The sequence below is a fragment of the Peromyscus leucopus genome, chromosome 10, assembly GCF_004664715.2.
Source record: "Peromyscus leucopus breed LL Stock chromosome 10, UCI_PerLeu_2.1, whole genome shotgun sequence".
NCBI classification, from domain to species: Eukaryota; Metazoa; Chordata; class Mammalia; order Rodentia; family Cricetidae; genus Peromyscus; species Peromyscus leucopus.
Window position 1 is genome coordinate 81,020,295 of NC_051071.1, and position 27,749 is coordinate 81,048,043.

Sequence of the window (27,749 nt, forward strand, 5' to 3'; positions counted from 1 at the left end):
AAGTTCATCTCCGGAGGCTTCGGCATCTCTCTCCTTGCACTGTTCATGGAGACATTAATAACAGCAGTTAACCAAATGCTGGGCTTGGCGAAATGTCTTAATGTAGAGCATCACCGTGGGCACTGAGGCAGCAGAGAGAGAAATGATTCCCTGGATGAAGAAGCATGAGGCCGGGGCACATGCAAACCAAAATATATTCAACCTACCATATTTGGTTGACTCCTATTGAACCTTGTGCTACACTCTGAGTATCATGGCTTGTGTTATCTTTGGAAAGCCAGGTCCTCTTAACCATGCTAAGAGATGCTCATATTTTGGCTTTGCATGTTTAAAAACCCAACATTCAGAAAGTTTACCTTGTCATGTAGCCGGTTTGGAAGGTCAAGCCTGTTTCTTCTAATTCCTTTGCTTCCAACCACCACTCTTTGGGGTTCCTTCCTGAAGTCAAATAAGCTCACCAGGTCTCAGAGAGCAGCTAGCGCCATAGCACTAGTCACAGGTCAATTACAACCTGTGAAATTCAGCCTATATAGATTTTGTTTGGTCCAAATAAGTTGGACCTATGGGGAATTTCTTTGTAGTATTTTATTTACTATTGTTATTAACTTAAGAGAAAATCTAGATCTCTGGCTTAATTTATAAGTAACATCTGACAACAACAACAACAGCCAATGAGAACAAAGCCCTTTACATAGATCAAGCCTGTTTTGTTGTTGGTTGTTTGTTTTCCTTTGCTAGCATCTGTACTCTTCCCTGGTGTCTCCCTGACCCAGGACCTATGTGAGGGGCCTTCAATTGTCATCAACCTCAGTTCATTTGTTTTCCTTACTGATCCCAAGGAGGAAAGTGGGCTGTGTGGCATATCCAAATCATTACCATACTGTCTTCGTGTGTGTTACCTGTTTGTACTGGAAGTACTAACCGCATTCTGAAGCTGGGGGGAAATGGGTACAAAGTCAGCCTAGTGTAGCTCGTTGGAATCACACTCATAACAGCAGCAGCGATTGTGTCGTAGGAGCCACACTTGAGGTCCCCTTAACATTCGTGCTTTGCCGTCCTGAGTTGGCCTTCAGGGGAGCGCCACTGTGCTGCTGCGTCTCCCACTGACAAGGTCCCCATCTCCCCATCCCTTGCCCAGTTCCCAGCATGCAGTTTGCCAAGGATTTGCTTCTAGTGAAGGAGAAGGAGGGTGTCCTGCACGTTCCTATCATCCGGAGTGGGGACCTGAGCTATGAGTCATCAGTGAGGTGCTACACCCAGAGCCACTCAGCTCAGGTCATGGAGGACTTTGAGGAGAGAAGAAATACAGACTCTTCACGGATTACATTTCTGAAAGGGGAGAAGGTAAGTGGGCTCATGGTGACTCAAAGATGAAATTAACCTCCTTGTAACCTTGATTTGTCCATGAAGTAAATTAGATACAATCTACTCTAGGGGTTCTCTACAAATTGATAAAATTATTAATGATGCCATCAATTCCACTTTGTCTTTGTTTACAAGAAAACATATACATCATTGGTTGAGCTGGGAAGCATAGATGGAATCCAGCAGAATCAAATGTAGACCTCTTAGTCTGAAACTGCAATAGAGAAACCCCCAATGTCACTTAAACAGCGAACAGTGAAAGAGAATTCTCTGATATGAAGGTCTTTGTCCAGGGCAATATATATCCCAACATAGGACCTAAGAGGCATGCACTATACAGCTTCAAGGGTTGTCTTGACAGTATGCGTTAATTTACATTAAATTAAAGCCACTCTGAAGTGAGAAACTATTGTACAATATTTCATGGCATGTACCTAGTCTGCATGCCCAGGAATAGTAAGGAGCCTCAGTGTCTCAGATATGGCGGCTTCTGAATCTCACTGTCATCTCAGAGGCATGCTTCCTGTCATTTCAAGGTAGCTCAGAGGTAGGACTGAGAGAGAATTGATTTACAACCTTTTCCGAGTCTCAGTTTCAACGGCAGAGTCAGGTGTATGTATCTGTTGTTCAAGGCACACAATCCTCACTCTATGCAAAGCTCCTCCCATGGTTTTTCTGCCTTGTTCATTCCCTCCCTCACTTACTGTGTTTGATCTGTAGCTCCTATTTGTATTTTTTTCCTCTGAAGGTGTTTTTGTTTTGTTTTGTTATGGCCCAGCTCTTAAAAATACTTGCTGCTCTTCCAGAAGACCTAAATATAGTTCCCAGGACCCATGTCAGGCAGTCACTCATGGCAGGTGGTCACAACTGCCCGTAACTCCAGCCCCAAGGGATCCAACTCCCTCTTCTAGCCTCCATGGACTCCTGTATACACACACACACACACACACACACACACACACACACACACACACACGTAAGTAAATGCAACTTCAAGAAATCTTTTTAGATGTTCTTCGTTTTGCCTGCATGATCTATGATTTATAAAAATGTTATTCTGCATTTAGTCTTTTGCTGTCTTTACAGCATTGTGTCTCAAGTTCTGCCTGTGTCTTTTAGGTCTATATCTAATCTGGTACTTTTGGCTATTGTACAATAGTTCATGGCATGTACCTCGTCTGTTTCACTCATGCATGCCCGGGAATAGTAAGGAGCCTCTGTGTTCACACCAAATGACACCATAGCTCTTGTCACCACAAATCATGCTTCAGTGTCCAGCCTCACAGGGGTGCATTTCCAAGGCCTAAGTGATCATCTCTTTAGAGATTTATCTTCAGGAACAAAACTGCTGTATGCTAGGATGTACATACACTACATTAGATAAAAGAATTCCAGAGAACTTTCCAGAACATTGCTGGACATGTGTGAAGACTGTGATCAGTCTGCATCCTCTCCTGCCATTGGCATTCCTCATCCTTTCCATTTTTGTAGTATAATAAAAACGAAGCTGGTTGTCATTTTGCTTTGTATTTCTCTGCTATTGTCTTATGTGACCGTTTAGTGGGTGTCTCGGTTACAGTTTCTATTGATGTTATAAAACACCATGACCAAAAGCAAATTGGAGAGAAAAGGGTTTATTTCATCTTACAGCTTACATACTGTTATCCAGGGAAATCAAGGCAGGAACTGCGCAGAGGCCATGGAGGAGCCATGATTACTGGCTTGCTTTTCATGACCTGCTTATCCTGCTTTCTTATACCAGCCAGGACCACCTGCCCAGAGTTGGCACCACCCTCAGTAAAGACAATACTTTACAGGCTTGCCTATTGGCCTGTCCCATGGAGGTATTTTCTCACTTGAGAGACCCTCTTTCCAAATTACTGTAGCTTGTATCAAGTTGACAAAAAAAAACAAACTGGCTGGTACAAGTGATCCTGTTGTCAGCTCGACACACAAGCACATCGTTATTCAACTGGAATCTTTCCTTTGTTGACAAGATGGCATGGTAATATTAATATCAAAATATAGAACATTGTAACTTTTGAAAGTCCCATAGTCTTTAAGAATTGAAACATTTTAAAAGTTCAGTCCCTTTAAAACACCCAAAGTTTCGTTCAAAGTTCAGTTTCTGAAGATATCCAAAGTTTCTCTAAAATTTCAAAGTCTCAAGTGTGGGCTCTTGTAAAATGAAAGATAAGTTAAATCCTTTTCTTAGCCCCAAAGGAGAAAACCAGGACACAGCTACCGTGAGAACAAAGCCAAACCCTAATTCAACAGTGTAGAAGGTTCCATGCTTGACATCTGAGACTCAGTCACAATCCTCACAAAGGGCCCTGATGGCAACACATCCCCCATCCACAGCACACACACACACACACACACACACACACAGCTTGTCTCCTCGGCTCAGGCCAGCTCCATTCCAAAGCTGGTGCTGTCCTTGGTGGTCACCCCACAGTACTGGCATCTCTAAAATGTTGGTGTTAACCACTGCAACTGGGCTGCACCTTCAGCAAAGGCCTCCCCTGGTCTCTCTTCAGGACTCTGACCCTGCCACATGGTCCCAAGCCTCAACTTCTTTCCATGACTCCTTCAATACTAGGGCTTGTCCTGCGGTTCATATTGCACCAGCGGCCTCTCCTGGCCTCTCACGGTGCCAAGCCTCAGATGCTAGCCATGACCCATTCATGCCTCCAAAAACAGCACTGCGTGGGTGACACTCCTATATTCCCAGTTCAGCCACCCGCACAAAGCACAGCCTTGATTCCTCAGGACCACAGCTTCTGTGTGCTGACCCTGAGGAAATACATCCAAAACTTTCACCTCGTTGATGCTGGTCTCTTCTTAATCACAGCTGATGCTTCAGCACTAGCTGGCCAGTTTCAATTGTCCCAGCAAAGCGAAGGTTTTATTTTAGTGGTTCTGAATTCAAAATATCACATAAGTGGTCTTGGTAAGTAGTGTCTTTGCTCCCCTCTGGGACTTCACAAGTGAGGCCTCTATGGTGATGGGCACTGTTCACAGCATTGTCTTCTGTGTTCTCATAGGAATAGGTCATTAAGCTCTGAGCACTCAATGGCTTTTCTAATCCAAAGTTCCAAAATCCTTCCACAGTCCTCCCAAAACACATGGTCAGGTCTGTCCCATCAGTACCCGACTTCTGACTCCAGTCTCTTAGTTAGGGTTTTCTATTGCTCTGATACAATACCATGACCTTTAGCCATTTTTTTAAACCTAACTAAAATTTTTATTTGTGTTATATAAATATCAAATTTTCATAATATAGTTGAATTTTGTCAATTTAGAAATTGATGGGGCTGGAGAGATGCTTCAGCAGTTAAGAGGATTGGCTGCTCCTGCAGAGGGCCAAAGTTCAATTCTCAGTATCCACATGGCAGGTTACAACAGTCTGTAACTCAAGTTCCAGTGGATCCAACTTCCTCACACAGATATCCATGCAAGCCAAACACTAATGCACATGGATATTTAAGAAATAAAAATAAACTACTTAAAAAAGAAATTACTATGGTAATATAAAATTAAAAGCAAAGATGTGTTCTAGTATGATATATATTAATACTACAATTTCCTGGCTATGAAGACATGAGGAATATTTGCTAAGTTCAAATTTTAAACTATATATAGGAACATTTTTTTCTCATATGCTTTCACATTTATGCAAGTGGACACAAAGAAAATAAATAACAATTCTTGTGTCTTCTGTCTACTGTTTTCTATAACTCCTAAATCGGGGGGGGGGGGTCAGGGAGGGGAGAAAAATGGGAATCTCAAAGAGTTTAGATGTATTTTTTATGTATAATTTCAGTTTTAATTTTTTATGGTTATATACTTTCTTTTTCATCTTTTTAAAATTAGCCATTATGTTCTTAGCTCAACAGAAGTGTCACATTTTGATGTAGCCAAATGTATCAAAATCTTGCTCTCTGGTTTAACCCTTTGACACCTAGCATAAGAAGACCTCACCTGCTATAGAGGTGACTATACTCCTGACTCATCCTGTGCTCATCTTCACTACAAAAAGTAAATAAAGCCTTAGACAGTCAGGACTCACAAAGGCTGGTCCTAGTTTTTGGAATTTTGTTTGTTGGTGGCACATTAGAACCTGAGTTTAAGAACATGTACAAATACTGCAGATACATTCTTGAGCTTTGAGTCTGCATGTCTGTATTTGTTTTCAGCTAAAAAAAAATTCACTGCCTACTCGAGAAATAGCTTTTCATTTAATAAAAGAAATCGAATAGACCATATGTTACCCACTCTATAATCTATCATAATTCTTCAGCGTACTCTGGAATCTTCATTTTCTTTGGCTTATTAAGCATATGTCTTCAGAGTTGGCATTTACAAAAATGTCTTTTTTAAAAGATTGAAAAGTCACTGCTAAGTTCATATATTCTATAATGAATTCTTATTGTAGAAAAGATGTTGAAGGAAAAGGACTATTCTTTAGGAGCTTGAAACGATGTTAAGAAGCCACATACAGATGTTCACGGGGAAGTCTTGCCATTTAGTGTGATTTGGGAAGTATGGTTTAGAACTCCTTCCTGCCCACACACAGCGTGTGTAAAATAGTTGGGTAGTAAATTTTAAATGGCCAGGTGACAATATCCCACATTCTACCTCATGAGTCTATTGCTGAGGCTGCTATATATAAACAGCATTATGATTTGGGTTTACATTTTCTCAGAGACATGGTCCTTGGTGGAGAATATTCAGTTTGAGAAATGCCTGGCTTCCGACCACCAGCAAGAACTTGGGTTCTGTTCCCAGGTTTCCATCTTCTCTAGTGTTTAGATGACATACTTTAGGTAGAAAATTGGAAAGCTCTTCAGCATTTAAAGTTGTCTTTAACCTGAGATGCTGCCTTTCTGAATTCCTTACAAAATTATTCAGTTTTCACAAAGGAAAAGGAATTTGTTCAACCCTCCAGGAAGAAGAGTCATATGCTGACTCCTATTGTTAGACTTCCGCTTTTTTAACATGTACAAATAAATGTCTTCATTCACCCAGATACCATGTGGGGAAGCACACCAGTGTTTGCAGGTGTGCTGTGGTGGGTTGTTGCTTGTACTGGTTTGATTTTCATAACTTCTCACCAAAAATTTCAAATGGTTTGTAATGTTTTTATAATAGAAGCCTTATCGTATAGGTACACCCTACTCAGACACAAACTGATAGAATTAAACATTTATTTTATATGAGAAACTGCTGAGATGCTTTGGGGTTTGTGCCAATTCTTCGCTGCTGCCAAGAGCGAAAAGAATGATCTAGGAAAACTGCCTTTCACTGGTCTCCTCCTACAAGGCTGAATATGTCTTGTGTGTTGGCTGTAGGCAAAGAACTGCACTGTCTACATCCATGACGACTCCATGTTTGAGCCGGAGGAGCAGTTCAGGGTCTACCTTGGCCATCCTCTCGGAAACCACTGGAGTGGAGCCAGAGTCGGGAAGAACAGCATGGCCACTGTCACCATATCCAACGACGAAGATGGTAACAGAAGAAAATCCCGTTAGCGTCACTTAGGTTGCTAGGATGTGAAGTGAGGGCTTACGAATAACATAAGTGTTTGGAAAGGGAAACTGCTAGAAAAGTACCCCACTTACAGCAACCTCTGGATATTTATATAGAATGCTTGTAACCAATGACCACCTTCTGTGGGGCTCCTCTAAGTCCACAGGAATGCTTAATCTCATTATGCCCTACATTGTCAAAGATAGAAAACAGATATGCGTAAAAGCTAGGACAGGAATCTTAAAGTGGGGAATAGAAATCGCGTAAGTCGCTACAGGTCTGGCAGGAGGACTAGAAATAAAATCAGACATAATTGAGTCCTGAGAACTGATCTGAAACACTGCTGTCTGCCTGGCAAAGTCTGATTTCTAATTGACTTCTCAAACTGACAAAGACAAACAACCTCAAATTCTAACACCAAGTGACCTACAGAGTGACCAGACACCCAAGGAAAGCAGCACCTGTTTTTATTCAAAACATCATTATTTTACTAAAATAGATTATTTTAACAGGTGAATACACAATACAAACCCCACTTTTTACTTAATGTTTATTGTTCTTGTTAAGCATGTTGTATTACTTTGTTTTACTTAATTCTGGCAATAATCCTTGAAGTAGATGTCGCTAACCTTACATGTGAAAAAACAGAGCATAAGCAAAGCACTTAATTTGCATCTTAGCTACCCAGTGGTGCTGGGTGAGAACCTTGATTTTAAATGGATTCTGGAATCTGCATTTTTAACTACTCTGAGAGTGGCAAGACTCCTAGGGGTCCTAAGGAAAAGTCAGGAACCATGTTGGACATCAGTAAGAAAAGCTGACCTCGGGCCTGGGAAGATAGTTTAGTTGACCCTCAGGCATGAGGGTCAAGACCTGAATTCAATCCCTTAGCATCCACATAAAAAGCCAGATGCATTTATATGTCCAGTGCTGAGAGGTGGAAACAGGAAGAGCCCTGGGGTTCGCTGGCCACTGTTCTTGCCTAGTTGGTATGTCCTAGGTCCCACTGAGAGATCCTGCCTCAGAAAAAAAGTAGATGACTATTGAAGAACACTGCCTGTGGTTGCCATCTTGCTTCCCGGTGCACACAAGCATACACACAGAGAGAAAGACAGAGAGACAGAGGAAGAGAGAGAGAGAGAGCCTTGTAGTTGAATTAGCCCTTTATATCAACCTAGGTTCAACCCCCAAGGTGAACCTTTCTCAGATACAAAGAAAACCCAAATGATCAAGACTCAACACGGCTGAGGCTGGACAGATGGCTCTGAGGTTAAGAGCAATGGCTGTTCTTGCAGAGAACTGGAGTTCAGTTACCAGCAGCCACTTTAGCTCACAACAACCTGTAATTCCAGCCTCAAGGGATGCGATGCTTGTTTCTGGCCTCCATGGGCATCTACACACATGTGTACATATACACAGATACAGATGAAAGAAAAAGATTCAAAAGGTAACCAATTCACCCCATTCAGCAATGTTCCAGTATTTCAAAGAACCTCTTACCTAGGACTGTAAAGTCAAGGTGAAACTTTCTGAGAAAGTCAGAAAAAACAGAGATGAGAAATTTCTGAAATATTCTGAAATACACTAAGATGATTATAAAATTAATAACTGCTCTCAATTTTCCCATCATGTTATCATCTCTACCACTGTCCTAACCTTCCTTTCTTCATGAAATTTGAATTCAAGGGGTAAAAATGAGTATTATTATTATTTCCCAACAACAATAGTGTCTCAAACCATATTGAGTTAAGAAAGCTTGTGTTCCTTAACTAACTATACCGACTGAAATAAATATTGAGAACTTAGAAACAGCAGGCGTAGCTGAGACAAAAGTCCAAAGGCCCAGAAATAAACATGGAGTTGGTACACTTAAGGAACATCTAAATGAGATGCACTGCAAACCTTAGTAGTTTGTAACCAAAAAGATATTTATCGAGTACCTTTTATGTCTCAGTCACTTGATAAATTGTGCAAACTTTAATTTTAAAAGTTTTAATTTGAAAACATTCTTTGAAATGTTGGAAGCTTGGCCATTATGCATTTTAAAGTCTCTAGAACATTTCTTCATTTTTTTTGTTTTTAATAAGAATCATTGAGAAATAACACCCACAGGAGCCCAGATGAGTTCCTTTGTCCAAAACGTTGCTCAAGGGTAAATACTGATTAATCTTTACGACTGCCGGCCATTTGGCTGGTACAGGCCTCTGTAAGCTATTTCCTGGGGAGTCTGATGCTCTGAGTTATTCTACCTTGCTCTTATTTTCCTGCCCACATTTCCTTAGCCCCTACCATCGAGTTTGAAGAAGCCGCATACCAAGTCCGGGAGCCCACAGGGCCAGATGTCACGGCAGTGCTGAGCACCAAGGTCATCCGCAGAGGCGATCAAAATCGGACCTCCAAGATCCGCTGCAGCACTCGGGATGGCTCTGCCCAGTCTGGTGTGGACTATTACCCCAAGAGCCGAGTTTTGAAGTTCAGTCCTGGTAAGTGAGTGCCAATGTCGGTCTTTGGGTTTTCTTTCTTCTTTTTTTTATGTTAGCCTTTACTGGTTATACAGGATAATATATGTTTTGTTATGATATTTGTATACCTGTATGTAATTTGTTTTGTTCATATTCATGACCCCATTGTCCTTTCTTGTCCTTCCCATTCACAAAGATCCTCATTCCCTTCCAACCTGTCCAATTTATAGGAATCTTGTTGTTGTTTGTTTTTTGTTTTGTTTTATTTTGTTTTTTGAGAGACAGGGTTTCTCTGTGTAGCTCTGGCTGTCTTGGAACTTGCTCTGTAGACCACACTGATCTCAAATTCCAGAGATCCACCAGCCTCTGCCTTCCAAGTGCTGAGATTAAAGGTGTGCACCACTATTGCCCAGGCAGGGTTTTCTTAGTGGACAGGAAAATGTCATATTTGAATAAATGATTAGGATGAGCTATTAAATTAGAGTAGAATAGCTCCAATAATATAAAGCATTTACTAAATATATATTTGAGATTACAGGTAAAAAAAATTAGCTAGTTTAAAAAAAAAGTACCCATTCATAGAGCACATTGAGCATTTGGGTTTATTTGAAAGTTGTTTAGCTGAGTGAAACAGCACTTGATTTTAGATACAGATACAACATATGCACATACACCATTCGATGTATGGTGCAAATGCTGTCCTGGGCCCTTTAGGGCTTATCAAACTCTGAAAGACACACAATCCCAATGTCCAAATGGTTTTACATCTACTGGGAAATAGAATAGCCTGTCATAAGCTTCCTAAAACAGTTTGTCCTAGAGACAGAAACAGTGATGGGTCTGGGAAGAGGGACGGACAAGAACCAAGTCATAACTGTTTGATGGTCTGATGCATTGATTTGATAGAGAAATGGTTAGTGGTCCCTGAAGCTCAGACACCTCCCTGGAGCTCTATGGGGCTCTCAGCTGTCTAAATAGTCAGGGCTCCCATTGTTGTGATGAAACACCTTGACCAAAAGCAAGCCAGGGAGAGAGGGGTTTATTTGACTTACACTTCCACGTCACAGTCCATCACTGAAGGAAGTCAGGACAGGAACTCAAACAGGGCATGCACCTGGAGACAGGAGCTGATGCAGAGGCCATAGATGGGTTCTACTTACAGGCTTGCTCCCTGTGGCAAGCTTGCTCAGCCTGCTTTCCTGTAGAACCAGGACCACCAGCCCAGGGATGGCCCCACCCACTGTCAATGGCCCTCCCCGATCAGTCACTAACTAAGAAAATGCACCACAGGCTTGGCAGCAGCCTGATCTTATGGAGGCCTTGTCTCAGCTGACCTTCTCCTCTCCCATGACTTGAGCTTGGGTCAAGCTGACGGAAAACTAGGCAGCACAAGTTCCGTGCCTTGAGTGTCTCATTGGTGTTTGGGGGAACGGTAGCCAGCCTTCCACATCTGCAGTATTTCTCCGTACTCTGTTTTTGTTGTTTAAGATTCTCAAGGGAGGACAGGTCAGAAGCAGCACAGACCAGATGTGAGAAGGAGGGGAGGGGAGGCCCTTACTGCCCTGCACGTCACGAGAGACGGAGGGAACTTCCGAAGCAGTTGCCTGCCTCCTTTCGGCATCTGGTCCTCTGTGGTGTGATCTTTGCAAAGCCTGGCCTGGCCGGCAGCCTTTGAGCCTTTGCTTTGAAGGGCATCTGTGTGCAAGCTCTCATAGCCACATAAGAGCCCGTGCATAAGTGTAAAAGGGAAAGAAAAATTAAGCAAAAAGTTAAAAAAAAAAAAAAAAGAGTAACCAGGATGAAGTGTACTTTGGATCATAGATTTTTATTACAGCCAGCCTGTGTCAGGCAGGGGCCATTAATCCTTGTATGGTGTGGAATAGTAAATCTGCACAGTGCCGAGTCTCTGCCATAGGTAGAATTTGGTCTATAAAACAGTCTTCACTCGAGGTGGGTCTGTAGTGTTTAGCAGTCAATGCACTTACAAGAAGCCCCTGAAAGGACAGGGCACGTTTTAATGTCATGTCTGGGTTGTGCCAGCCTGCACTCTCTGTAGTTCATGCCCTCATCTTTGATCTTTCTGTTCGGTCCTTGGTGAAGGTGTGGATCACATCTTCTTCAAAGTCGAGATCCTGTCCAATGAAGATCGAGAGTGGCATGAATCCTTTTCCCTAGTCCTTGGCCCAGATGATCCAGTGGAAGCAGTGCTCGGGGACGTGACCACGGCTACTGTGACAATTCTGGACCAAGAGGCAGCAGGAAGTCTCATATTGCCAGCGCCACCCATTGTGAGTTGCTTGATCCAAAGGACAGCTGGTTATGTGTCTCCATGGCCAGGAGATGAGAACTGGGGAGGAGATAGATCCCTGTGTGCGCTGCTTCCAAGGGAATCTCTCCTCCTACTATACCCTTCAGAGAATGTTGGACCATGTCTAGAGACATTTCCACTTGGCACATCTCTCACACAGGGTCCAATGACCATCTGGTGGGTAGAACCCACAGACTCTACAAAATACCCTTCAGTGCACAGCATAGCCCCCAACAACAACAACAAAAAACCAGTTATTTGGCACAAATGCTAATAGCATGAAGGGTGGAGGAACCCATTCCTGATACAAGACCAAGCTATCACCACATTGATTGATCAAAGATAGAAAGTGCAGGCAGAGCCAGGCGGATCTCTGTGAGTTCGAAGCCAACCCGGGCTACCAAGTGAGTTCCAGGAAAGGCGCAAAGCTACACAGAGAAACCCTGTCTTGAAACACCAAAAAAAAAAAAAAAAAAAAAAAAAAAAAATGAAAGAAAGAAAGTGCAAGTCAGTGGCTCTTCTGACTGCTTTGGTGGGAAGAGTAAGAAAGCAATACTGTTGCATGTCCATTGTCCTCCAAACTTATTGCACACAGAACTAAGTATATGTGGAGATGTGGTGCCATGTTTTCAGTTTGGGAGGAATAGAATGAATGCCATTAAGAAGCAAATGCCCAAAGGTCACCAGTGGACACTGAATCCTTGAGTCAAGTAACCAGAACTCCTCTTCTGACTTTCCCTGACTAGTCTCTTATATATCAGAAGAGAAGATTATTTCAAAATTTATCTCTTATTTGACTATGAAACAAATACACTACCTTCACTATTACTTTTTTTATATTTTGGACAAGCATGCCTCTATGCGCCACTAACAGTTTAACGCAACTCGAAAATACCAACTGGCCATTAGAAACAGAATTTGGGTCCGTTGTGTAAAAGAATTAGAATATTTTTTCACATAAGAGAGAAGGCTCTGGTTTCAGAATGCCGCTAATAGGATAATGAGGCTTCTGGGAGGATCTCCTCCACTTACAGTGTCTTAACCTTGGCCTGGCAAGGACCTGCAGAGTTTCCTGCTGTGGGTTATGGGATCCCTAGGGATGAAGAGGCTGTGGGGTCTCAGGGAAGGCCGGGGTAGTTCCTCAAAGCAGCCTGAAGCTCTCCTGCTTTCTCCTAGGTCGTCACCCTGGCTGACTATGATCACGTGGAAGAGGTTGCCAAGGAAGGAATCAAGAAAGCCCCATCCCCAGGCTACCCGCTGGTCTGCGTCACCCCCTGTGACCCGCACTTCCCCAGGTATGCGGTCATGAAGGACCGCTGCAGGGAGGCTGGCGTCAACCAAACATCTGTGCAGTTCAGCTGGGAAGTGGCTGCCCCCACTGATGGCAACGGGGCGCGCTCTCCCTTTGAGACCATCACTGACAGCACGCCCTTCACCAGCGTCAACCACAAGGTAAGGAGGGAAAGAGCTGGGCTTGCTCCTGCCAAATTCCATGCAGTCTGTGTGTGGCATTTGCAGTAAATCAATCAGGTCCAGGCTGAGACGTTAGGAAAAGTAACGTGGTATAATAGAAGAGAACTATGCAGTTGTCTGTTGGCCTCTTTAAAAATCCCGAGTATGCCTACCTTTCAGCCACTTGATATAAAGGGGTTCTTTGGCCTTTCTTAGTCTCCTGATCTGTAAAATAATATTTATTTCACTCGACCACTTGACAAGATCACTGACCAATGTGGTTTATAAATGACCAAGCACGTCCAAGATTCCAGGTGGGTACCATTAACGTGATTCCGTTTTATGTCTTTTTAATCATTCAGTCAGTGTTTGGGTATAAACTTCTTGAGGATTCAGAGTTCTACCACATTCACGAGTCTTCAAATGAGCAGCAGATGAGGGGCGCACAGTAGGGAACAGGTTTTAAACAGAAGGACAGACAGACCACTCACTGTGTGGTCTGCACTGTGCAGAGCCCCGTGGGAGGACATGAAAAGGATCTCCTAGGGCAGTTGTTGTGTGTGTGTGTTTTTTTTTTCAAAGAGCACACGCACACCCCACCTACCACCCGCCAGAGAGTGGTGACGAGTGCTGTGTGCCCAGACTTGGGGAGAAGTAAAGTGCCCCACGGCAGATTCCTTCATTCACCATTGATATGGGTGGGTTTTCTGAGACAGTCAAGACCCAGGCTCAATGCACATTCTAGCTCTCTGGCACGTAGCAGAAAAGTCTATGCATTTTTCACTGCAACTCCTTTCCTGACTAGTTTTGGGCCTCTGAGATTATTTTCAGACTGTATTTTTTTGAAGAACAGGATCACTCATGGCCATTGTTTTTCTCACAATCTACTCCCAATGGCTAGGAAACCCATTCTTTTGCAATATAGCACACATTTAAATCACCCTCTGTATTATTAAAAAACTTAAGCGCTTGAGAGATGATTGTGAGATGGAGCCCTTGCCGCACACACAGGAGAACCTGAGTTTGAATCCTGAGAACCCACATACAACTGGGCATGGTAGCCCATCATTTCAGTGGTCCTAAGGTGAGGTGGGTGGTAGAAACAAGACAATCCCTGGAAGCCTGCTAGCCTGGCGTATGCGGGACAGTGTCAAACAACAGAGATCCTGCCTTAAACAAGGTGGAAGACAAGTACAGAGACCCCAAGGTATCAGTACACACACACACACACACACACACACACACACACACACACACACACACACACACGGAGAGAGAGAACCCTTCAAAGTAAGACTTAACAGCTTACTACAAGTATCTGATTCTGTTCCAACAGAACCTTGTATCTGAGCCAAGAGTACATTTGTTGTACAGGTACTGAATTTGCAGCATTGTGACTGTAACTTCTCTCCTGCATTGAACTAGTGACTAAATACTCTTTACCCCAGTTTCCTTTGCTTTATGTTCATTTCTTCAATTATTTCTTGAATGCCATTGTGTTTATGCATTTTTGTAGCATGCCTAGCCTCCCTCCTAGACGAAGTCCATTTATAAATAAATAAAGAGGTGGCAGCTAATTAAAAAAGTTTAATGGGAAAATTTTCTTTAATTTTTAATGGACTTCACTGAAAATTGTTTCCATGGGAGGAATTGCAACATTTATGTGATTGCTTTGTGGGAGGTCTAAGGCACACAGAAGTACTAATTAACTTCCCTGACCTGACCTTCTGCGTGTGCACACATCACCTGACATGTCCAGGTGGTGGGGACTGATGTCGCCTCTGAGCTGCCCTCCTTCCTCTTGCTTCTGCATTTCTGGAAATGCCAAGGACTCCGGAGAAAGACTTTCAAAGGCCAAGAGGTGTCCGAGGCCAAGTTCTCTGCCTCAAGCTTTTATGACCCTCTGACCTCGGCAGTGTTGTGGGGAGTGGTGGGAATCTCTCTCTCAGCCTCTGTTACTCAGGAAGGGCTCCCTGCCTGACTCACAGGAGCCAGGAAGCTATCAGCAGGTTTTTGCAAAAAGGTGAAGCTCTTTTGAGCATATGACCGATAAAGATCAGGAACTAAGCCCTGCTCCGGCCGGCTGGCCTCCCTGGTCAGTCAGGAGTGGGAGAACTTCTGGGAATGGAGGAGGAGAAAGGCCACTGCTGGGGTGACAGGAAGGGAACACGTGTTTCTTCAGGAGGCGAGCTGTATTCTGTGCACAAGATCTTGAGGTTGGGACGACGCTGGCCAGTCGTCTTAGCCTCTTCCATCCACTCTTGAAAGACTGGTTCTAACCCAGTCCTTAGGGGAAAGAGTGGAGGCTCTTTTCTGGAAGATAAGGAATTATGCCCCTCGTGTGCGGGACTTAACCTCATGGAAGCACATTCTCAGCAGCAGAGGCCTGGAGGCCAGTGAGTCTTGCTGGAAAATGAGAAAGAGTCGCGTTGTTCTAATGCTAAACTTGCAGTCTAAAGAGAACAATAGACTAAACAGTTACTGTAGACTGTCTTTGGACGCTTGTTCCATGTTTACTTGTTCATGTCCTGTCCCATCCCTTTAGACTACCAAGCATTTACTTCTCTGGCTCTACTGCTTGGTTCGTGGTGGATATCATTGACACTATGTCCTCTGAACAGATGGACATATCAATGGGTTGATGGGTGGATGGATGGGTGGATGGATGGCCCCCATAGCTGACTTTGTAACAATGCCTCCTGCTGTATCATACCCATCAGATACAGTGCTTACGCAGTATATTCATGTCTGTGATGCTTTCTTTGCCTCATAGGTCCTAGACAGCATTTACTTCAGCCGGAGGTTCCATGTGCGTTGTGTGGCAAAGGCTGTGGACAAGGTGGGCCATGTAGGGACCCCCTTGAGGAGCAATGTTGTTACCATTGGAACAGACAGTGCCATCTGCCACACCCCAGTGGTGGCTGGGACAGCTCGAGGCTTCCAGGCCCAGCCCTTCATTGCTACCTTGAAATACCTGGATGTGAAACACAAAGAGCATCCAAACAGGTCAGGCAACATCCCCCGCCAACACCACCCCCTCCTACCCCCACCCCCCACCCCCTACACCCTCCCCCACACACCCCCATGAGTAGATTGCAAATACCTGGTGTGTTTTCCAGCTGGGCCAGATCAGTGAGAGACGGTTCTGCAAAATTAAATAGTGGTAATTAGAGCTTCAGAAGAAAGGCTTTCTTCAAAGCCCCCTTGCCCCTGGCCACTTACCTGTCTTCCAGCCTCATTCATCTCACCTTGTGCGGTTCACCTGGCCCACCGCCTGCGGAGAGTCACTTCCCAAGGGCTTCCAGCTCTTTGGCATTACATGCTTTAGAGCTCTACTCCAGATCTCCCGCTCTCCCCACTTGCTGCAGTTAAGTCCTCTTGTTCTATAATGTGGCCCACCGCGCAGCATCTCTTCTAGGAATATTTTCAGCATTCCCTCTAATCCTCTGATGTCCGTCTCTGCTGCCTTCCGTGTGTTATCATTCTTGGTGTCCATGTGTGGTAGATAGTGAAGACCTTGAGGGACAGGATGGTGATCTATTTTGTATCTCTTCCATCCGGTTCAGTGCTTTGGTCTTCAAGACACACTTGCTGAATGTCTGCTAAACTACTGAGTAATAACACGGCCCAAACCAGAAGTCACTAGACTTCTTGTTCTCCCCCGCCACCATGATTTTAATGGGAGACAGATACTTTCATTTCTTGCATAGCGGAAGAGAATTCCTTCACGTCATACATATTCATTAAGCTTCATAGATTTTAAGCATTTACCTTTTTTGAACAACTGAGTGGGGCCAAGTAGATGCAAATCCCTCTTCTCTTCAAACAGAATAGAATTTATTTGGGTTAAGGAGCAGGAACAGAAGGACACAGGCAGCAGTGACCCTTTCCTAGGTAAAGAGCCGTGCTCCTTACATCGCATGTCTGGATTCCTCTGGGGGGACAATGAGCTTACAGACAAGCTTTCGAAACTCAAAGCCCAATAAGCTTTGTGAAAATTTAAACTTGCGCAGTGAAAACAAATGTAGCCCATAAGTGCAGCTCGGCTTGTGTCCCAGGCTTTCCCCAATAGTTATTAAGTTCATATTTTATTTTGAATTGTATTCTACATGCACACAGAGACAGAAGCAATACAGGAAACGGCCTTGTCCTCAGAGTGGGGAGGCGAGATAAGCAGTCTGCCAACATCCGAGACCTAGCAGCCAGTGTAAACAAGTTACACACGGCCTGGGTCCAAGGCTTCCCGGGGCTGAGGATGGTCAGCATGGGCTGCAAGGTGGTGGGGTGGAGGCTGGAAGGGAGAAAGACACTGGGGTTAGTAGGATTTTGCTGGGTGGAAAAGCTGACCTTAAATTTTGAGAATCCAACTCTTCTAGTTTTCATTATTATTATTATTATTATTATTATTATTATTGGAATCAATGCTTAAAAGCATATAAACAGGCTGGGGAGATGGCTCAGGGGCTCCGGCGCTTGGCACACAGTGTGGAGAATGGAGTTTAGATCCCTAGAACCCGAATGAAAAGCTCAGCAGTTGTTGAAGCCACTTGTAATCCCAGTACTCGGGAGACAGAGACCAGGGCAACCTGGTCTAGCGAAGACTGCTAGAACCAGCGAGCTCCAGCCTCAGCAAGAGACCCTGCCTTGAAGTGGAGTGAAATCCAGGGCGACCCAGCTTCCAACTTTCTCAAGTGCACACGAAGGCATGCGGTGCATGTGCACTACACACATGCAAGCATGCACGCACACAACAGTATACAGGACATACACACAAAGAAGCATATGAACATGCCAGCCCTCGGTATACATGGCGGCAGAGTTGGTGGCGGCAGTGGCATCCATCACTAAGCCTTAGCTCCTAAAGAGACAAGGCTGCCACTTAAAGCAGATGGAAGCTTCAAAGTGATTTGTGAGTGTAATGTTATCCTGTATAGGAAGGAAAAAAAGTCTATACTTCCTGATTGCCATGAGTCTTGAAGATCCTTTAGGAGTGAAAGGGACCCTGCATGGATATGTACACCAGAGGTTCGCAAGCTGTGGGTCGTAACCCCTTTGGAGTTCAACTGACCCCTTCACAGGGGCCTCATAAGACCATCATAGAACACCATTCCGATTCATCACAGTAGCTAAATTACAGTTAGGAAGTAGCAATGAAAATAATTTTATGATTGGGGTCAGCACAACATGAGGGACTGTATTAAAAGGCCGCAGCATTAGGAAGGCTGAGAACCACTGATCAACACCCTCGTGTTCAGATACAAATTTTACATGGAAAACTTCAAGGGAAGAAAAAACCGCTCAGTTCACTGGCGAAGGCAGATTAGTGATGCCAGAGGAACGTGTCCAGTCGGCCGCTCCATCCTGCAGCTGAACACTTGCGTCTTCTCCCTCCAGAATCCACATTTCGGTGCAGATCCCTCACCAGGACGGGATGCTGCCCCTCATCTCCACTATGCCTTTGCACAACTTGCATTTCCTGTTGTCCGAGTCCATCTACAGACACCAGCACGTCTGCTCCAATTTAGTCACCGCCCGTGACCTGCGAGGACTCTCGGGTAAGTTTGCTCCTGTGTCACAGCTTTGGAGGTGGGACTCCACGGGGAGGATTAGACTTTTCCTGGTTTCTAGTCCTCGACTCTGTATCACTTCTTCCTTCTTAGAAAGCATCCAAACCCAGGGAGCACAACTGATGTAAACAGGAGAAGTGGGGGGGAGGTCTTTCAAATCCAATTAAATTTCGAGCCTCTTCTGAGCCGTTACCTAGACCTGACCAAAAATGGCTTGACCTCTCCCAGCCACTGTGTTCTGACCTGTGACACAAAACAACTATTTCTGCCAGTCAAATTGGGAGGAGCCGATGTGTTGTTACATTTAAGATGCCTCCATGGTAAATATTGGTTACGTCCCTACCCATGGAGGCCATTCTTAGTTTTGGGCTCCCATGACAATAACATCTTTAGAAAGTACAGTGTTAGATGCTGAAGGATGGATGCTCTAGATGTAGGAACTGAGGTAAAGTTTAGGCAACATGATTTTCTTTAGAGGTCAGCATCTACTTAAAGGGAAGGGGAAGAAGCAGGATTGGGCAGAGGGAAATACCCAACAGCACGGTAGTCTAGCAAAGAGAGAAATGCTGATGGAAATCCTGTATAGCCCACCTCCCTCTGTCACTGGGTGGGCCTGCCTAAGCAAGAGCTTGACCTTGGCTGGCACTCCACAGCAGATGAGGGTCTGAAGACGCCAACAGCTACAGGCTGTGCATCTGTGTTCACCACAGCAGACATTTCCCTTTACAAGAAGTCCTGTCTGTTTCCATTTACCTTGGCCGGTGCACATGAAATGCATGCCCACCCACCCGCCCCCTCCCCCCATCGCTTCAGCTGATGAATCATTCAACAGCAGTTTTGAAGACAGAAATGCATTCATCTGCTCTTTCATATTCATTAAGTAGCATTTTTGGTAGTGGTGGTCTTTGTACAGTAGAATTAGTTGAGCACGAATTATTCTTAAACCATTGAACTACATATGAAAGTTGAATTGGTCCAAATACCTAGGCAATGAAAAGAATGGTATGATTAAAAATGGAAAATCTCTACCTCTCCCTGCTTAAAAATATTTAAATTCATCACAGGTCATTTGGGTTCCTAGTAGAACAAAGGGCTGGTTGCTGGTGGCAGACATTCTGAGATGCTTTAGCTCTTTTAAATGTGATGGCCACTTTTAGTATTCTAAAAGTTATAGTCTGAGGCTGGCAAGATGCTCAGAGGGTGTGGGCACTTGCCTCAAGGCATGATGACCTGAGTCTGGTCTCCAGGACCCACATGATGGAAGGAGAGAACTGACTCCCGCAAGTTGTCCTCTGACCTCCATGCCATAGTCTTTACACACACATGCAGGTGTGTCCATGTGTGCACGTGGACACACACACACACACACACACACACACACACACACACTAAAATAAATGAAAATGTGAGAAAATTAATTGTATTTCAGATGTTCTAAAACTCCTGTGATTCAGAACCGTTCACAGGCTTGGCAGTGTTTGATCCAGGAATTTGGACATGCAGCAGATGAAGCTGAGCCATGCATCATTAGCAAGCTATTTACTAATTGAGGTGGTTTCCCCCCAAGAGTTCAGGAACTATTGCAGGAAGGATGAAAAGGAAGTCAGATGATGATGGCTTTTCATAAAGCTGTTTTTCAAATTGGTCTTAAAAATAGTCACTCATGAATGAGTGATCCACATAACAAGTCAGTTTCATCAAGACCAGTGGTGAGCCATGGGAGGTGTAGAAACACTTGGAAAAGCTGCTTTATTCTTCCACGATATTAGGTTGTCTTCACCCTTTCTCCTGGGTACCTGAGTTTCTTAGAGGGGCAGTGGCCCATTTAATACCAGACAACAGGCAGCTCAGTGTTCTGTCTCTGTCTCTGTCTCTGTCTCTGTCTCTGTCTCTGTCTCTTCTCTTCTCTCTCTCTCTCTCTCTCTCTCTCTCTCTCTCTCTCTCTCACTAGTGTGTGCGAGTGTGAATGTTATATCTTGTGCACATGTTCATCTGCATTGTGCGTGCTTGTACACGTGTGTTAGCCTGAGCTCCATCAAAGGTTTTCCTCAGACATTCTCTACTTTACTTTTGGAGATAGAATCTCTTCATTAAGCCTGGAGCTCTCTGGCTGCCAGTGAATTTCAAGGATCCACATGTCTCCGTGCTCCAGCATTGGCACTACACACGCATGCCTCTATATCTGGCTTTTTTCTATATGTGCTAGGACCCCTCATTGGGTCTTCATGCATATTCTGTGGGGAACGCTTTACCTGCTAAGCCATGTCTCAGCCCCCAGTAGGCAGCTTACCCCTTTACAAGCTCTCCTCTGGACCTCGCTGAACACTGGGATTCCAAGGTAGATCCAGCCATAGTCTCAGATGAACAGCTCAGCACAGCCTCTCCTGGCAGGCTCAGAGCCGGTCCCTTGTTCCCTCTGTCCCCTGCAGAGGCAGGGTTCCTGGATGATGCGGGTTTCCACAGTACGGCCCTGGGCCCTGGCTATGACCGGCCCTTCCAGTTTGACCCGAGTGTCCGGGAGCCTAAGACCATCCAGCTGTACAGACACCTGAACCTGAAGAGCTGTGTGTGGACCTTTGATGCATACTATGACATGACAGAGCTTATCGACGTGTGCGGGGGCTCCGTGACTGCTGACTTCCAGGTGGGTACCCTGGGTTCTTGGGCTTGGGTGCCGTGCCAGCTCTGTTCTGGAAGGGCATCAGTTAGCATGTAACATTCCAAACTGGGCTAGCCAGGTAGGCAATATATTCTATATAAGTCCTTTATCTGGGTCTTGGCAGTATTGTGCTTAAGAGAGCCCCGAGGTCTTCTAAATCAAGTTAAAGTATAATAAATTACTATGGCAAGTCATCTGTACAAAAACCGAGTACCTACTCCTTTAGATGGATGTGTGATTCTTTTCTCTGTGTACATTTTGGAAAATGGAGTGGGGTTCTTTATGTGGGTGTACTCTCTGCCCCACTTGGAACGAATCAGAATAGCAGATGGCAGGCCTCTCAGAAGACAACTCTCGATTCCACAACACTGGGAAGAGTGCATTGTTTCAAGCACTTTAACTCTGTGCTCATTCCAAATTCATCACCCCAACAAAAATGGATACATACACAGGCATGTATGTCTGTGTGCATGTTTAGCAAACCACTACACATTCCTGATGACAGCAGCCTTTCTAGGGAGAAGCCAGAGGCTCAGAAGGACAGTTCTGTGAGAGCGACAATGGCGTTAGACTACCTCATGGGAAATTTAATTCTCAAGTTCTATCCCACTTTTGAGCATTTAGCTCAGGGAGCCAAACGTGTTAGCTGTTTGTTTTTCACTCCAAAAGCAAGTTCAGCCTCACTAAGTGAGAGAATCTGCAGAGAGATTTCAATCATTGGGGGAGTATCTTTAATTCAAACGCGGTTTCTTTGTTCCGGGTCCTCCGGTTTGGTGTGCAGCACTGCCCTCTACTGGAGGAAACTTGAAGGCAGCCCGCGTTTGCTTCTGTTTCTGCAGATGCCTGGCCTGCGTAGTCCAAGGATGTGAACAATCACAAACCTGATCATTCCTCCCCTCAAAAATTAATGTTCTCCGTTCACCATGATTTTTCTTCAATTACAGACCTGGATATTTTTGTTCATACTAGTCTTCAAAAAGTCCCAAAGGCAAGGATTGCTTATGCCCACTTTTAAAATTTGAGCTCGAAAAAATAAATACCCCAAGTATTTCATTGGTGTGTGTCTCTAAAAATAACTGGAATTGCTGATTGTAATTGGAGAAACAACTGGAGAAGCTAGCAGTAAGCTCTCACTCGGTGTTCCTCAGCTAGTACCAGTGGACTTCAATGAGACAACCTCCCTGAGTTCCTGTTAAACTGTGACTCATGCTGTCTGCATAGCACAAAGCAGATATGCATGAAATAGTTGTTGGAGAACTTTTTTTTTTTTTTTTTTGGTGTTTCGAGACAGGGTTTTTCTGTGTAGCTTTGCGCCTTTCCTGGAACTCGCTTTGGAGACCAGGCTGGCCTCGAACTCACAGAGATCCGCCTGCCTCTGTCTCCCAAGTGCTGGGATTAAAGGCGTGCGCCACCACCGCCTGGCGGAGAACGTTCTTAAAGATTAGCAAGTCACATCATCTGAGATGAAGGAAAACAGTGAGAAAGAAGGTAAAACACAGGCCTTGGTGTCTTGTCCTAGTTGCCCAGTAACAAAATCAAACTGTTCCAAACTTACTAACTTAGCTTTTTCTTATAAGAGAAATACACATTTATGGAGAAAAATACGAATTTTTAAATAAATTCTCCCATCCACACATGTACACAGTTCACTGTGAAATCATCTGCTGGCATTTTGTTATTTTCCCGTTCAGTTTTTGTTCATGGCCTAGTAAAGTTCATGTCGGTACACCAAACTAATAACTGTAAGCGGAACCCCCTCAGAGAGTGGTGTTCCCTTGAATGTGTGATCTGTTCTCTTTTCAAACATTTCTCCAAAATACTGTCTGTGCCGGTAAACTGCTGCAGTGCCTGCAGCCCTGAGCTGTTGGTAAGCTTCCTAGATGTGATGTTGATGCCTAGCCTTTGTTCCTGGAACATGAATGTGGTGCTCACTAAGACCCCCTGAGCCAGGCCTGTGTTCCTACCAGAGGACGGGACCTGGGTGCCTTTCTGGTCGCCACTGATCAGCATTTCCTACAGGTCTCGGATCTAGCTCACTGACAGTAGGTTACAAGTCAGCAGCCAATCCCTTGGCCTGTGAGACTCTACATTTCCAGCAAGTGCCTCCAGAAGCTGAAGGTTGGAAGCATCATGGGTCTTAACTCTTTAAAATATTTTTGTTCAAGTGTTACCTCCCCGAAAAAGCCCTTGAAGATCACTTCTTCTCAAGAAGCATCCAGGCTACCTTGTGCCCACCTTCTTTATCTTTCAAAGACACACTGCAGGTGTATGCCCTTGATCAGGAATTACTGTATGAGCCAGTGACCAAGGGGGTGGATGGAAACTGAGCCAAGAGCTGAGGGTCTTCTGCCCTTCCCTCCCAGGAAAGAAGTAAGCCTGTTTCTCCTACACTGTTTCATTGGCAGGTGAGGGATTCGGCTCAGTCCTTCTTGACAGTACACGTGCCTCTCTATGTGTCCTACATCTATGTGACAGCCCCCAGGGGCTGGGCCTCCCTGGAGCACCACACAGAGATGGAGTTCTCTTTCTTCTATGACACGGTTCTCTGGAGAACAGGTATGCCTACGGACATCTTCATTGTTCCATCTCACATTCAATCGTGATTAACTAAGCAGTGGATCCTAGCAGGGGCTACTTTCCTGTGGTCTTCTAGAAAGAAAGGAAGGCTACCCGGGATCTAGAGAGTATGCTGATCTCTTATTCTTTTGTTTGTTTGTTTTTCCATTTCCAATGTCCTGTACCTCAACATGACCTCAAGCCCACCGCCCCTTACTTCCGCTTCTCCCAAGCTCACCTCTCCCTCTCTAGGGGTGACACCCTTCATCTGCTGGAGAGATGCTGAAGAGCTGCAGGAGCATCTTTTAGACAGGCTTCATCTCTAGTACCTGAAAATGCGTCCATTCTTCTGTTGATGGCTTGAGCTCAAATCATCTGTTTGTTTTATATTCCTCAAGGGAAAAGACCTTGACATTCTCCTGCCCGAACCAAATCAACCCATTCAGCCTTTGTCTCTTGGGGGTGGGGTGGGGAAGGGGTTCATAACTTTTATTTTTCTCCTCCTTTGATTACATTTTATTTTAGGTTATTCTGAACCCATTGGGCTTCATGCCTCTAACTGCCCCTACTCACTGTGTGTCAACCCACAGTGGACTTTCTACAAGGTCCCTTGTCCTCTCTCTGGTTTGAGTATAAAATGTAGATGTCAGGACTTGTGACTCTGTTAGGTCCTAAAAGTGAAAGAAAATACAGTATGGAGGAGCTACAGAGCCAGGAGTTTTAGATCCACTATTTTCTAAAATGTGGGCCTACCCTGCATCTGGGATAAGTGGTATCCACATAGATAAGCGCTCCTATAAGGGCAATGGATGTAGGGAAAGGGGCGGGGGGAACCAGAACCAAGAATGAGCTGCTGTACTATTTTTATTGGCACTCTTGTCTGCAATCAGTGCTCATGTGAATATATAACTTTTCTCTAAATGACATTCACATAAATACTTGAATCCTCTTAGAGATGTCTCTGGGGCAATGTCTAAGGGGGCAGGTCACTGTCTGGGAGATCCTCTTCATTCCCTGACTTTATTTTGTGACTTTGTTGTTTGTCAAGGGATCCAGACAGACAGTGTGCTCTCTGCAAGGCTTCAGATAATAAGAATCTACATTAGAGAGGATGGCCGTCTCGTCATTGAGTTCAAGACCCATGCCAAATTCAGAGGTAGATTCTGTGTTTTTTTTTTCCTGCTTCTTTATTTAAAAATATTTTAAACATTCAGAAAAATTGAAAGATTGGAACAATAAAAAATAAATAGCTACTAACATTTTACTATCCATGTATGAACATACACATACTCCTTGTGGTAATCTTATTTGAAATTTCCATCTTCATGTACATTACCCCAAATACTTCAGTAGACCTCATCTAAGAACAAGGAAATCACACCACCAATTTGCATCCAGTCTACCCACATAACCCAATAGTCCTTGTACAAATAGCCCCTTGTCTCCCCAATGCTTTATATTTATATTTACTTTATATCTATACATATAAAGGAAAGTAGATTCAATCAAACTCCACATGTTATGCCTTGGTTGTGTTATCTCATTAGTTTCTTTCCATCCAGAAGAGTCACTCCACCTTGAACACTCACACTGGATTTTAAGAGTAATGATGTCTTGTTAAAATAACCTTTATGTTTTTAGAGACATCTACACTTGTGATTATATCCAACATTGATATTTCTATTTATAAAGCACTAAGACTCAAAAATGTGTCTGTTGAGATTCAAAGCTAAATATATTCAGTGTTTGTTCTCCCACAAATATCAATAAAATTGCATATTAGCTTAGCAATTTCCACATTTGTTTACACATATACCATGTGACCATAATTGCCATTATGAGTAGAGTGGAGGGCTGGTATAAGATGCTATGCTGTCTCAACAATTGTAAAGTGTATTCTAAAGGGTATATGTGCCCTTAGTGTCCTTAGTTCTTTGCTAGAAAAACAAAAATTAGGTCCTTAGGCAAACACAGCAAACTCACAAGTCCGAGTGTGCTTCCCTCCGAAACAGGCCAGTTCGTAATGGAGCATCACACTCTCCCAGATGTGAAGTCTTTCATATTGACTCCAGACCACCTTGGAGGAATTGAATTTGACCTACAGCTCCTATGGAGTGCTCAGACATTTGACTCTCCACATCAACTCTGGAGAGCCACGAGCTCTTACAACAGGTAATGACCATGATGGAAGCTTCTGGGGCTTGATCTGAAAAGTTTTTTCAACTTCATTCAAGAGCTTGAAACATAGGCACTTGAAGATTATTCAGAAGTTTCTGGATGTTCTCCTACCTTCCATTTAACCTGCTAGGGCTGCGGTTGTTACCTAGTAACAAGTCAGGGATGGGTACAAAGACTTCTTGAGAATTTTGTCTTGCCATAAGCGCACCAATTCCCGCTGAGTGCCCCCCAACAAGAATCCATAGTTTTGTGTTCTTCAACTTTGAAAAGGAATGAGGCCATGGAGTCTGGGAAGGGGACCCTGAAATGAAGAGCTCGTCAAATGGAGGTGGACGTTCCAAGGGCACTGCTTCCGTTCTCTGGAATGTTGCTCTGTCTTCGTAGTAGTGGCCTCCTTTTCTGCAGCATCGCTTGACATAGTCACATTTTAACAGACAGAAGCTCTTGCATCTAAGAAAATGTTAGCAGGTTGTCAGTTGACAACAAAAACACTAACCAAATTGCCGGGCAGATTTCATGATCTCTCTGCTTGTCATCACCTGAACCTTCTGGATTTTTATTAGCAGTGTGCCTTTTGTGGCTTTCTTTGTAGAAAGATGAAAATGTTGTGTTTTGTGTTTTAACACCTTGGGATAGTGCTCTGAAGGTTGGGATAATCAGAGATGGGTTCCTGAAAGCGGCTCTTACAGATTGTCAGTGCATAAATGCCACCTGCTTAATGAAGTCATGTCTTTCTGAGGCTAAGTCATCATTAGGTGTTGCCTGTGACTACAATCTTCTCTGCCCATTTCCAGAAAGGACTACTCGGGGGAATATACCATCTACCTGATCCCTTGTACTGTGCAGCCCACACAGCCATGGGTAGACCCAGGAGAGAAGTCTTTGGCCTGCACTGCACATGCCCCAGAAAGGTAGGCCAACATAGTTGATCCTCACTAATTTCATCTCATTATTTGATAATTCTCATGCTCACTAAAATGTATTTTCAATCCTCAAATGAATACCCACACTGCATCCATAGTCATTCATAGATGTTCAGAAATGTCAAGTCACCCGACAAGCACAACCCCAGCTAAAGCTGAACGAGGGAGTCCTCTGCCTTCTCATATTAGCTCTCTTGAGTACAGTGATCCTTCATGGTCTATTTGAATGCTGTATGTTTTCATTTGTGTCCATTTCATTGGTGGCCTTGATGTTTCAAGTGACTCATAAGCGTAAAACTGAAGTGTTTTCTACTGTTCCTAAGCACATAAGGGCTATCATGTGCCCTTTGGAGTATTAGATAAACTCCATTCAAGCTTCAGTTATTGTGCTGTTAGCCAGGAGTCTGATGTTAATGAATCAACGATGGATATTAAATGAAGGGATCTTTAAACAGGAACACACATAAGGAACGGTTGTGTGTTGGTCTATTGGTGAATGCTATAACCAGACCTTCACAGAAATCTAGTCCTGTATCTCCTGGGATCAGGGGCCAACACCCTCTAATTCAATGTTCATAAACTGTATAGACATAAACTATGGAGAAGAATAAGGACCAAATATATGGAGCTGGAGAGATGGCTCAGCAGTTAAGCACACTGGCTGTTCTTTTTGAGGACCCAGGTTCCATTCCCAGCACCCACATGGCAGCTAGCAGCCATCTGTAATTCCTTACCCCTTCACTCCAT

At 44.1% G+C, this 27,749-nt stretch overlaps 1 protein-coding gene across 1 annotated transcript in view; it reads left to right on the forward strand.

The window, feature by feature from the left end:
- The window catches only part of Fras1 (Fraser extracellular matrix complex subunit 1), a 337,326-nt gene that overhangs the window by 297,543 nt on the left and 12,034 nt on the right, over window positions 1–27,749 (forward strand). Inside the window, exons 58-69 of the mRNA XM_037208856.1 lie at window positions 1,139–1,344; window positions 6,720–6,876; window positions 9,180–9,380; window positions 11,460–11,647; window positions 12,844–13,119; window positions 15,893–16,125; window positions 18,514–18,674; window positions 21,116–21,330; window positions 23,751–23,901; window positions 24,950–25,057; window positions 25,914–26,073; window positions 26,874–26,990. Coding sequence (XP_037064751.1) covers window positions 1,139–1,344; window positions 6,720–6,876; window positions 9,180–9,380; window positions 11,460–11,647; window positions 12,844–13,119; window positions 15,893–16,125; window positions 18,514–18,674; window positions 21,116–21,330; window positions 23,751–23,901; window positions 24,950–25,057; window positions 25,914–26,073; window positions 26,874–26,990 — 2,173 coding nt within the window. The remainder of the gene's footprint in view (window positions 1–1,138; window positions 1,345–6,719; window positions 6,877–9,179; window positions 9,381–11,459; window positions 11,648–12,843; window positions 13,120–15,892; window positions 16,126–18,513; window positions 18,675–21,115; window positions 21,331–23,750; window positions 23,902–24,949; window positions 25,058–25,913; window positions 26,074–26,873; window positions 26,991–27,749) is intronic.